Here is a 12,890-nt window from a genome sequence, read left to right as displayed (position 1 = left end):
AGCGGGTGATAAAAGTCTGCGAACAGGTTTGATGTTTGCATAGGAGTTCATATGCAACTGCACATACATTAGCACACTACACATGTGCGTGTGTGTATGTGTATGTGTGTGTGTTGCCCTAAAGGGGAGGCAACGCCTGTTGAAAAGCAACAGGAGCTATTTTTTTTTTTTTAAAGATTTTATTTATTTATTTGGCAGAGAGAGAGATCACAAGCAGGCAGAGAGGCAGGCAGAGAGAGAGGAGGAAGCAGGCTCCCTGCTGAGCAGAGAGCCCGACGCGGGGCTCGATCCCAGGACCCTGAGATCATGACCTGAGCCGAAGGCAGTGGCTTAACCCACTGAGCCACCCAGGCGCCCCAGGAGCTATTTTTTAATGCACTGATATTACTAGTAAAGGGGTGCTATTTTCCACATTTGTGTTCTGTAACTTCTTCTGGACTGCTTTGATGACATGAAAAGACCTAAAGAGGCCACATGTTGGTTTCTGTGGCTTGAGTCTCCGAAGCGCTTCATGGGACGACTTCACTGGGTAAGTTAAATAAGGTCCTCTTCCTTTGCATTTGAGGGGCAAATGTTAAGTCCTATTCCTGTAGAGGTTAGGATTCAGAGTAGAAAATGCTGCCTCGGAAATATTACAGACACATAAGTTATTTTTTGCCAAGTGCTTATGCAAATTTCATATTAACTTGACTGAGCACTAGAAAGAAATTTGCAGAACAGTTTCTCACATTAGGAAAACATGCAGGTATAAGGTTTTGCCCTGCTTGACTTGGCACGCAGTCTTCCAGAAGACGGCTGGGTGTTCTGCATTTAGATTTCCAGAGAAGAGGACTCCTTCTCATGATAATGAGACTTGAAACCAAGTCGTGACCCGCTGGCATTTTGCACATGTCTGCGTTTCCTTCCATATTGTTCTCATTGTGACCATCATTGCCACTATCCTCACCGTCTGGTGCTTGGTGTGGTAAGAAAACACCTCAAACCCCAAACAGGAATTGTAACAAGAATAAAAAAACAAACAAACAAACAGAGAGATATGAGATTACTGCTATCTCATGGAGGAATTTGTTGCATAGGATTACAAAATGCTCTGATCAAAGGGTCCCTTCTGCGGGCGAGCAACGCTTCTCCCTGCTTCTGCACCCCATCAGTCCCAGGCTTTTCACTATAAGGCCAATGCTGGCTTCTGTACAAGACACGCAGTCCTGAGTCTCCTGGAAGAAAGTGATCCACGAAATGCCAGTCTGATCTTGTCACTTTGCAGCCTCACCCCAGCCCCCATTAAAACGACTCGAGGTTCCCAGCTGTGACTGGATACAGTCCGATCTCACCAGCTCTGTGCCTGACCTGATTCCGGCCACCTCAAATTCCCAACGTTGTGCCCTCACTCGTTTCCAGGTCTTTCTCTCAGGTACTCCCCACTCCCTCCCTCACATCCCCTATCTATCTGCACCATGGACTATCTTCCTTGAAGTCAGTTCAACCTTCACTGTCCAGCTGGGAGGAGCCCCTGTCCCCTTTGTCTGTCCCCTTTGCCTGTAACTGCCTGTGTCACATGAAGGTATAATTTCTTGTCATCTGTCTCCTTCCCACAGGGCCCCTTGGACTTGCTTTTCTCCCTTGCCCTGAGAACAGGGCCTGGCCTACACACACATCCCCTCCTTTCTACAACCACTGCTACCTCCAGCATACATCCCCTGAATCCAAATTCTTCTCTTCAGGGGCACGGCTCCCAGCCGCTCCCTCTAGATAAGGACAGCAGCCATTCCTGTGGACCACTTTCCCTGTCTCTCTGCCGTGCTTAAAACCCTTCAGTGGCGTCCCTTTGTTCTCAGGATCAAATCGTTGTCATTAGCATGGCACTCAAGGCTCTGTCTGACCTTGCCTTACTATAAAATCCAGCAGAGGAGAGAATAAGAACACTGTGGAGAGGTAGAGGAGACTGAGGGGCAATTGGCTTACAACTCAAAAAAGTGTGAGGGAACATTGTTTGAGAATCCATTTTCTGTTTACATGTGGAGTGTGTTCCAAAAATTTCCTGCCTATCGGGGATCTGGGTGGGCTGAATATTGATGGTATAGCTGGTGGTTCCCAGACTTGTGAATTTCACCAGCAAGTAGATTTTTCTTTTCCTTTCTTTTTTTTTTCTTTTCTTCTTTCTTTCTTTCTCTTCCTTCCTTCTTCCCTCCCTTTCTTTCTTTTCCTTCCTTCCTTCCTTCCTTTCCCCTTCCTTTCTTCCTTCCTCCCTTCTTTTAATTTAGGGACAGATACAGTTGCCAACTTTTTATTTTGCAAAATAAGCTCATTAAACCAAACACTACCATCTCTTCGTGAAATAAAGGACTTTTGTATACCACACAAAAATCCATGATTTCAGAATAAAGGTCAGTACTCTAACTTTTGCGGGGGTGGGGGGGGGAACTTGCCACAACAACCACATTTTTCTTATTTTGCCTGGGACCGGTGAAGACTCTTGTCTGAGGAACTGTTGCAGCCCCGGGTGCTCCCCTCCCTGCAGCGTGCTGCTTGCATTCCCGTGGCTACGCACGGAGTCTTTGTCTCGAAGCCTGCCTGCACCGTGGGGAGTAGGAGTGGAGAGTGTGGCGTCCCTCTCCCACCTGCTATGGAACCAGGCCCCTCAAACCAGTCTGATTTGAGGGATTAGAGCCCAAAGCTGTGGGAGGAGAGAGGATGCTGCCGAAGGGCTTCTGAAGCCATGGGCATAGCTGAGCAGCCTTGGGACCCGGGGCCAAAGGGTGAGCTTGAGTTGGGGCAAAGACTTTGTCCATGACCCTGCTGGCATGTGAACTCCCTCTCTACTCTGGTGCCCCACAATCAGTGGTGGTGGCGGTGGGGGGGGGGAGGTTTACCAGGAAATGACAGTCCTGCCATGGACAGTGGTGCATCCCAGATGAGTACCTTCAACAGCAAGGAGGGGTTTGTGATAGTGACATACAGCTGTTTTGGAAGTTAGAACACATCTCTTGAAGGATATGGTGTGCCGTGGGGGCGGGGGGCAGAAGGTTGGGAAGTGGTGGAACGACAGGCTAGCCCTCAGAAGCCTACCTCAGGTCAGGGGCAGCCATCCCAGCCCCATCCATGCCTCTCCTGTACCCCCAGGCCAGCCTGTTGGCCATTTGTCTGGGCCCCACTTTCCTGTCTGGGTGAGAGCTGAGGAAAGGTGGGCATTTTGGGAGAGGAGCTTGTCAGGCCACATGGCTTTCCAACTGGTAACAATTTTAAGGAGAGAAGAAGTTCAGGAAGGTGCAAAGAGTAGCAGGAGGGTGGAGTCAAGGGGCTGGTGTGGAATCCAAGGTGGGCTTGGCCAGGAGTTGGTCCCAGCACCCACGTGCAGTGGTAGCAGGGAGTGTCTGTATGTCTGCACATATGGCGCGGGATGGTGGTGCATAGAATCCCAGTTTCTAAGCGTCAAATTTCCTGTATGTAAATCAACTCCACGTTCAACTGCAATGTAGTGGAGTAGCAGCTACCTGACTGAGGGGCTCACCAACTTGTGGGTGGGACCTCAGCCTGGCAGGATCAGGGCCTCCGTGCCATCAGCCCTCCGAGACTCACACTAACCTAACTTATAAGAGACTGAGAGACAAACTGGATCCCAAATGAGTCATTTTAATAGGGAGAGTTATCTGATATAGTAAATAACCTCAGACACTTGCAGTATTTTGATTAATGGCTTCTTTTTCTTTTTGAATGGGTGGTTTTTGGCACATGGTAAGCATCATCCTTTTCTGTTGGTTCTGATTCCTAGGTCCTCTCCAGTACTCATCCCCTGCTTGGGAGGAGCACATTCTTAAGTCCCACACCATCGCCTGTTCATCCTTGTCATGGCTCAGTTTACTAGAATGAAGGCTGGCAAAGTTTTTTCTGGAAAGGGATACGTGGTAGATACTGTGACTTTGCAGGGTCCGTGGTGTCTGTTGCAACTACTCATCTCTGGTGTGGTAGTGCAAAAACAGAAATGCATGGGTTTTGGCTATTCCTACAAAACTTCACGGACCCTGACCTTTGCATTTTGTATTATTTTTCCCATGTCACAAAATAACCTTTTGATCTTTTAAACCACTGAAAAACGCAAAAACCACTCTTAGTTTGCAGGCTGCACGAACAGGCAGGTGGGCTGGATTTGGCCTACTACCCTGAGGCGGAGAATAGTTTTGCTGCGTTGTTACATTGTGGCCAGTGGTTTAGCTGGTGGGATCTGGGCATCTCTACTGAGTGCTTAGCAGGTAAAGTTCCAGTTGGGTGTGACTCTCCACTGCCTGGTGACTGCCTTTTCCTCACCTCCTCATGCCTCCCCAGTGTGGAGGAGTAGATAGGTGCTAGGGTTTGTCCCTCAGAGGTTGCAGGGACTTTCCAGACCATGACGTCTGGTGCCCTCCTGGTACAGATGGGGCCACTGAGGCCAAGGCACCAGGGAATGGCCCAGAACACCCCTGAGTTGCTGGGAAAGTTGGGGCCAACTTGCAGCATGGAATTCATAGCTCAACTTTGCAGTAACCATATTTCTTTAGCTGTTCCAGGACTAAGTTCCAGGACTAACAAGACCACTTCTGTGCTCACTCTGTCTCAGGTCACGCACTTTTCACCATATCAGTTAATCCTCCACACAACCTTATTGGCTCCAGCCATGATCTCAACCCTGTTGGGCTCCAAAGCCCATGCTCTTAGCCATGCACTCACTGGGGTTCCCTAGGGGTCCTCCTGCCTCTTTGACACTGTGGGACTGTAGCTGGTTAACTCCCCAAATTCAAAGAACCTTCATTTTACTCCTTTTCCCTTATTAATTATTGAGGTGATACATGAAGTTGTGAGAAATACAAAATAGGGGTAAAATGCCCAGACTATGCCGCGTATATAGTGTGTGTTCAGTAAGGACTAGCTATTTCCGTTAATTCTCCAGCTAGTTAGTGTCACAGAATAAGTACTGCCTGGAAATTAAGGTATTAACTCACTCTTTATACGTTTTGCTTTGCCAGCCGCAGGATTCAGAGCACACCGGCTGGCAGGGGCAGGCTCGACGCCGCCGCTCTGCCACTCTGGAGAGCAGTGGGGCTCACTCTTTGTCCTGGAAAGCCGGCTGCAGCTGGAGCCCTTCTTGAGGGTGTTCACATCAAAGGCTGCGGCGGGCATTCTGCTGTTGAAGGCAGTGTTGGAATCTGATTTTGCCCAGCCCTGGAGATGGACTCGGTTTGCGGGGCTTTATGGGAAAGGACTGCAGCGCGTCTGTCGATCACCGAGCACAGCGGCGCTGCAGATGTGAACTTGCGCTTTCAGCGCATTCGTCAAAGCCTGAGGAGAGCTGACCCCATCTCTCCCACTCATCCCCCGCCCCTGCAACCCCCGGGCCCGCGGCGCTGCGGCTCCAACCCCCTCCCCTCCAGCGTGCCCTGGCGCCCCCGCCCTTGGACTCATTTCCTCGAGACGTGCCGCTGTTTGCCAACAGCGGGCAGCCACGAAAACGGCTTTCTTTCATCTCCGGACGGGGTTGCACTACAGTTTCCCGCAGGGATCGGCGAGGGGCCGGGCAGCCAGCCCAGTGAAAAGCGAGCTCAGCCCCAGAGACTGGGGCTAGAGCACGGGTGCTGAGTCCCGGGGCCGCAGCTGGAGGGGCTCCCAGGGAACAGCCTTTTACCGGGAGGACGCCAAGTCCAGAAGGGGAAGAGCCCTGTCCAAGGTCACCCGGCTGGCAGAGCGCACCTGCCGTGTGCGCCGCCTCGGGTCCTGCTCCGGGCCGGGAGGAGTCTGGCGCGCCGAGTGGAAATCCCCGCACGCCCTGGCCGCCCGCGCCTCCGGCTCCTCTGCCCCTGTGGACACATTGCTTCGGGCCCGCAGGCTCGCCTCCGGAGCACTGGGGGGGAAGTGGCCCGCGGGCAACTCGCAACGCGCGGGCTCTCGCCCCAACGAAGGCCACCCCACCCTCCGGGGGCCACGCGCCCCGCCCCTCGCGCACGAGCCCGCCCCCAGGCTGAGGACCTGCCCCTCGCTCAGCGATCCCGCCCCCGAGGCTGCAGGCTGGCTCCGCCCTCCCGCCACAGTCGCAGCCCCGCCCCACCTCACCCGGCCCGGCCCGGCGCGCCCCCAGCGCGCCCCCGGCGCCAGCGCCTGTGCGCCAGCGCTTGTGCCCCTCCTCCGCCTTCCCGGGGCTGGGCCGCGCGCGCCGGCTCTGGGCGGGGCCCCGCGGTGGCGGCGGGACTCCTCCCCCTGCGGCTCCTCCTCCTCCTCCTCGGTCCCAGCGCCTCCCGGGCCTCCCTGACCTCCCCCTCCGGCGCTCTCGCGCTCACTGCGCTCCTCCGGCGCCTGTCCGCCCGCGCTCCCAGCCATGGTGGTCTGGCGCTCGGTTTTCCTCCTCTGCCTCGCTTTCTCCTTGGCCACTCTGGTCCAAAGAGGTAAGGCGGGCGGGGGGCGCGCGGGGACCCCGCCCTGTGGGCCGCAGGGCGGGAGCTCGGCGCCCCGCGGCCCCGTGCTGCGCATGAGCGGCCCGGACCCCGCCTCGCGGGCCTGCGGCGGAGGCTGCGGGCGGGTGGGCGGGGCTGTGCGGGGCAGTGGGGGTGCGAACCCCGGGCCCGCGGGGACTCTGACCTTGCCGTGATCCGTGTGGTCGGAGATGGGGGACCCAGCTAGAAACAGCGGGATAAAAATCCCACTTAAAATCCTGAACAGGGTGTCACCACTGGTGACAACAGCTGTCCCCAGGAGATTGCCGTTGGGAAAACCTTGAAGAGAGCGCACTCATTCCCTTGAGCGGGGCTTCACAAAATGTGTTTCGAGGCCACCTACCGCAGAAGCACCTGGGGAGCTTCCTGGGCGCATTCCTACCCCCTTTTGTCAGGATCTCTGCGGGGACGGGATGGTGGGGGGCAGTGATGTGCTGTAAGTCTGACCAGCTCCCCAGGTGCTTCTGGTGCCCGGGGCGGGGGGCATTGGCGACTTTTGCCAAGGAGGTAGAGAGAGAAATGCTGTCGAATCAAGGGAGCAAGTTTCCTAAACCCTCAGTACTCGGACTGTGGTCCAGGGCCTTCATAGACATCACCTGCGACTTGTTGGGAATGCAGCATCTCAGACCCCGCCCCAGACCGACTGAGTCAGATTCTGCATTTTAACCAGATCTCCGGGTAATTCGCAGGCATATTTAAGTTTGAGAAGCATCTTAGGATAAATGCAGTGTGTGGTTAAAAATAGGCCCTCCGACGTGTACAGACAGAATCTTCTTACACTTATTTATATCCCGTCTCCACATCAGAAAGAGGTTTGAGGAAAACACTGCAATTGAGCACAGAGTTATGCTCTGAGCTCCCTGACGAGGAAGGCACATTCAGCTAGTGAAAAACATGAGCTCAGCAAAAACAAAACTTTGTCCTCGTGTTGAGTTCTAGTGAGATTTATGTTACTTATGGGGAACACTGGAAAACAGTAGGCAGTGTCAGGCAGTTTTGCAAAAGATGCGGAAATGTTTCTCATGTGGGCAGCCCTTCTGGACTTGCTACAAGAAGAGCCATTCAGTATTCTGCAAAGGTGTCAGGCTCTGTTCCAGACACAGATGATGCAGCAGCGAACAAGACTAAGACTGTCTCTTCATGGACCTAACGTCCGGGTTGGGGGGTGTAGAAGACAAACACGAATGTCACAATCTCCATAATACATTGTCAGTGCCATGAAGGAAAATGAAACAAGTTACAGGGTTGTTGAATTTTCTGTTTCATTTTGCTTCTTGGAGGTTAACATTTTAATTTTGTTACCATGCATTTGTGGGAAAAAGTCTGGTCACTTGATTGGCTCACGTTGAAAGTGGAAGCGCAGAAAAGTTAGAAAAATGATATTCCCTTCAAGGATACCTTCTGGAAGTCTTCACCATGGTATGCACATTGAGAAGGGGAGGAAGGGAAATCAGCAGGTCTCTGATTTTCGCCATCACAGGTTATACTAGGTGCTTTAGGAGGTGGCCGAGGAAATTGAACCAGTGTACCCATTTTATAGATGAAATGGAGGCCCAGGGAAGAGGGAGGTAACTTGCCTCAGGTGGCAGAGCTGAGATTTGACCCCAGGCTTGTCTGATTGCACAGTCCTTGCTTCTAAGCACCTGGAGGCCGCGCTCCTGCCTTGGGAATGTTCTCTGAACCTTGCTTGGTTTGCTTGGCCCGGTTATGCGCAACAACAAAGGTGTCTTGAGGGGACCAGGAGTGTGCGAGGCGCCTCACAAAACTAAACAGTTTTGCTGGTTAGGTATTAGCGCAGGGACCCTGGTCACATAGCTTGGAAGAGATTGAGCCAGGATCCCACCCGGATAAGACCACTACTTAGTGATCTTCTTGATTGTAATTAAGAGAACTGAACCGGAGGAAGCTTTTACTTCAAGGTGGGGAACTTGCTTTGTGGCTCTTTTGTGCAAAACAAGATGACAAATATGGGCTTTGAATTGCTGGTGCTCTGGGAGTCTGGACAGTTGCAGTTTGAGAGCTGCCTCTCTTGGAGCCTCACAGTGGTGGAGTGGGTGGGCCTGTGCAAGAGCCATTTTATTCCTGGTTCCGGTCCTCAGTAGTGACCTGTGACCGAGAAAGACCAGCAGCCCTCAGCACACAGAACCTCGAAGCATGATTCATGAAATCCCTTCGGGCTCTGGCAAGTTGAGACAGACTTCAGGCTTCCAGGAGTTTAAAAGTGTGGTTACCAAGTCATCCCTGTTCTAATTTGGGATGGCTTTTTAGTCCAGTGTGCATTTTACTAGCTCTGAAAAAATCCTCTGAGGACAATTATGGTGCCTGTATTCACCTACAGAAATAGGAAGCTGATCTCTTGTGCAGGGGGGAGAGGAGTCTCCGTGGTGCAGGTGGGCAGTAATGGAAATGCATGCACTGGGCCTTCAGTGCGCCACCCACATGGACCCCTCATAACCACCCGGAAGGGTTGGCACCCTGACCCATCTCCTTTTCTCATGTCCTTTATGGGCACTCGCATATGACCTTGAAAAGTAGCTTGGTGGTGGGGTGCCTGGGTGGTTCAGTTGGTTGAGATCCAGCTCTTGATTTCGGCTCAGGTTGTGATCTCAGGGTTGTGAGATGGGGCCCCGCATTGGGTCCCACACTTAGTGTGGAATCATCTTGGGATTCTCTCTTCTGCCCCTTACCCGAGCTTGTGCGTGTATGTGCGCATGCTCTCTCTCTCTCAAATAAATAAATAAAATCTTAAAAAAAAATAACTTGGTGGTAACCCATTTCTCAGATGAAAAATGAGCAGCCCAGCAAGCTTTAGGACTCGAACTCAAGGTTCACAAATGTAGATGCCTCCAGGGATGGGGCAGGTCACAGACACGTGGAAAGTGGCCAAGAATAAGTGTGACGAATGTGTGGGCAGGCCACTGGCTGCTGAGTACCTGCTCCCTTAAAGAGAAGGAGCCCAGCTGACGGAGAGAGAGTGCAGGCTTTGGAGCAAGCTTGGCCAGTGCTACTAGGAGTGAGTCATTTAACTGCTGTGTGCTTCAGTGTCCTCATTTGTATAATGGGGGTAACCACAACATCCACTTCATGGGGTTCGGAGCACTGAATACAGATGGATGACCCAGTGACCTCTGTTAGTAATTATTATTCACGTTACCTAAAACATTCCAAGCCACGTTTTAAAATTTAAAAATACACAGTGCAGATCTGGAAAATAATATGCGAAGTGAAAGAAGCCAGACACAAAAGCCCACATATTATCCCATTTATATGAAATGTCCAGAGTCGGCAAATCCATAGGGACAAAGAAGTAGATGAGTGAGTGGTCACCAGAGGATAGGGGTTGGGGGTGGGAAACTGAGGAACAAGGAGGGATTGATGAATGAGTGCAGTTTCCTTTTGGGGTGATGAAAATGTTCTGGAACTAGATAGAGGTGATGGTTGCACAAACTTGTGAATGTACTAAGAACCATTCAGTTGTAGGGTGATGTTGTATGGTCCATGAATTATACCTCCATTTAGTAAAAATTCGCTGTAGTTCGAGCAAAACAAATGAGAGTCGGGGCAGCCTGTGGTCCCTGGGTTGGGGTTGGTTGGGAGGGGAGAGAGGAGAGCAGAGTGGGCACCACGTGCCGGGGGTGCTGAGAGGCTAGGCTGGGATCCCGGCAGAAGCCCCGCGGGGGGCCTACTCCGGATACTGGGTATGAGCCAAGCAGGCCACAGGGGCGCGTACAGGCTTGGCCCAGAGCTGCGTCACCCCCGAGTGTGTACACTGGGCAGTCATTGCCCTGGACTGACAGGGTCTGGGGACTGTTGGCCTTTTAGTGTCACATGTTTTGATTGGTTTTCAGTTCCTTCCTTGCTGTCACAGGTCACATCTCCACCGCCTCCGTCATTTGGGACCAGGGAGCTCCAACATGTTTATTTAACACCCCCCCGCAATGCCCTGAGAGCCAGCCTCTGGCCTCTGCAGGGACTGAGGAAGGGGCTGAAGCCATTTCCAGTAGAGATGGGGATGAGGAGGCCTTTGGCTGCTCAGAGGGGCTTGTGGGGAGGAGCTGGTTTGGGTTCTGGTGAGTTCAGGAAAGAGACCTTCCAGGTGCACGGAGTTTCTGGGCTCTTCCACCACCTGGCATTGGTGCTTTTCCTGCTCTGTGTCCACCCCTCCTCTTCACCCTTGGCGTGTAATCCTCTGCTGATCTCTGTGTGCTTGGGGAGGCCTGGCCGCAGGGGGTTCTGTCTCCCAACCCAGGCTCGGCTCTGCCTGAGTCTTGCTCATAAGTCCCCTGATTGGTCAGCCTTGGTTTGCCTGTAAAAGCTTAAAGTCATCCTAAACGTGTCCTAACCAAAACGTGTGGGAACTGCGTGGATGAAAGTAGGTGTTCCAAACGGAGGGGCGGAGCTGTGCTAGGCTCCCACAGAGGGCCATGCCCTAATCTCTGGCACCTGTGGCTGTCAGGTTCCGCGTAAGGGAGAGTTCTGGTAGCTAATCAGCGGCGTTTAAATGAGATTCCCCTGGGTTATCGTGGCTAGATGAAAGACAGGGATCCTTTAAATAGGGAAGATAGAGGCAAAGGCGCTAGAGCGAGTCAGAGAGCGATGTGATAGAAGATTTGACCCAAAGATGGAGGGGCCAGGAGCCAAGGGATGTACACACAGCCTTGAGAAGCTGAAAAAGGGGGTGGACTCTTCTGAGAGCTTCCAGAAGGAACGCAGTCCTGCTGACACCTTGCTTGTAGCCCAGTGAGACCTGTGTTGGACTTCTGACCTCCAGAACTATAAGATTAAAAAAAAAGTGTTTTAAATCTGTCGAAATTTGTTGTAGCAGCAACAGCAACCAATAGAAAAACGAAGGGGTAGCTACTAGCCTCTTCATCCACTGAAAAAACTAGCTTGTGAGGTTTCCTTATATCGTTTCCATTTGCGGCCTTAAATCAATCCCCACTGTGCTCTGAATTCAGGCGTTTAAATGGGCAGAAAACTGGATTGCGGGGATGTTCTGGGTGTGCCAGTGGGTGCTAAGAATCCCCTCCGAGGGCCTGGGGAGACAACTACATTCCTTAGGCTCGGGTTTGGTGTTTTAAAAACTGCTTCACAACGCAACTGGAGCGGGGGCTGCCGTGCCCACTGCCCAGAGGCCTTTTCCGTCTCCCACACTCTCCCCAGTCCTGAGGGCTGCTTGAAGCAGAGTGCGGTCTGGGCCCCCAGGACAGACAGAGGGTTTCTTTCTTTTTTTTTTTTTTTTTAAAGATTTTATTTATTTATTTGAGAGAGAGACAGAGAGAGCATGAGCGAGGAGAAGGTCAGAGAGAGAAGCAGACTCCCCATGGAGCTGGGAGCCCGATGCGGGACTTGATCCCAGGACTCCCAGGATCATGACCTGAGCCGAAGGCAGTCGTCCAACCAACTGAGCCACCCAGGCGTCCCAGACAGAGGGTTTCTGATTTGGCTGGGCCACTGGGCCACGCCTGCCCCTTTGCTGAGGAGGAGGAGGGAGCCGCCAGCTCTCCTTTCTCGCCGCCCCTGCCAGCCCAGGCTTCCGCTAATTGTGCTGTTCCCCCTGCTCCCCCCGGGGAAGGTGGAGGAAGAGTACCAGAGCGGAACGGGTGCTCTTGGACCACGCCAGGTTTGGCCAGTTTTGAGCTCTGTTTTGCAGAACCCTCTGACTCCTTAGGAGCAGCTTTAAAACCAACCAAAATACTTGGAGAACTCTGGTTGATTTCCTTTTTTTTTTTTTTTTTAAAGTTTTTTTTTTTTAACACCACCGTGAGCACAAGTAGGCAGAGAGGAGGGGGCGGGGGGGGGTGGGACAATCAAGCTCCCTGCTGAGCAGAGAGCCCCATGTGGGGCTCCATCCCAGGACCTGGAGATCATGACCTGAGCTGAGGGCAGAGGCTTTAACCCACTGAGCCACCCCGGCGCCCCTGTGGTTGATTTCTGCCGAGAGCGGTGCCCCTGCTCAGTGAACATCTGTTTAAAGGAGAGGCTAGACGACATCTGGCTGGCAGTGCCAGGTGGTTCATTTGGGATTACTTTCCAAATTAGAGACGGTCCCCTCAGCAGGAAATACTGTTGCAGTGTGGAATTCATTACCACCAAAATAGTGCCCAGGCATGGGCTCGTTTTGACATTCTTCTTTTCATTTTTATTGCTGCTTCAGCTAGCCTGGGATGACGGAATTAACACAGAGCCTGCATTCCAGTGTGGCCCCACCGTTTACTGGCGACAGTTGCCTTATCTGCACCAGGAGGCTGCTGATCTCTGCTTTTGTTGGCCCCGCAGAATTGTGGGGAGTAGCCAAGTCATTGCAAATGCAAACAGGTGGTGTGTGGTCAAGGTATTAGGAAAGTTAGGTTCCCCAGACAGGCCTAGAAGGCTAAGAGGCCACCTGCCTAAGGGGGTTCTATAAGAATTGGGGGTTCATGGTTACGAAAGCCT

At 52.6% G+C, this 12,890-nt stretch overlaps 1 protein-coding gene across 2 annotated transcripts in view; it reads left to right on the top strand.

The window, feature by feature from the left end:
• Positions 1–6,240: 6,240 nt before the first annotated feature.
• Positions 6,241–12,890, top strand: part of LOC111139190 (CD99 molecule like 2) — an 88,966-nt gene continuing 82,316 nt past the window's right edge. The window contains exon 1 of one of the 2 annotated variants that reach the window (XM_022491381.1): positions 6,241–6,407. In XM_022491381.1, the coding sequence (XP_022347089.1) occupies positions 6,341–6,407 (67 nt within the window). In that variant the 5' untranslated portion in view covers positions 6,241–6,340. The remainder of the gene's footprint in view (positions 6,408–12,890) is intronic. The other variant, XM_022491382.1, reaches the window with a different exon arrangement.

Source organism: Enhydra lutris, unplaced genomic scaffold, assembly GCF_002288905.1.
Source record: "Enhydra lutris kenyoni isolate GAN:26980312 unplaced genomic scaffold, ASM228890v2 scaffoldscaffold96, whole genome shotgun sequence".
NCBI lineage: Eukaryota > Metazoa > Chordata > Mammalia > Carnivora > Mustelidae > Enhydra > Enhydra lutris.
The sequence above is the reverse complement of the archived record's forward strand: the minus strand, read 5'-3'. Positions and strand labels throughout refer to the sequence as shown.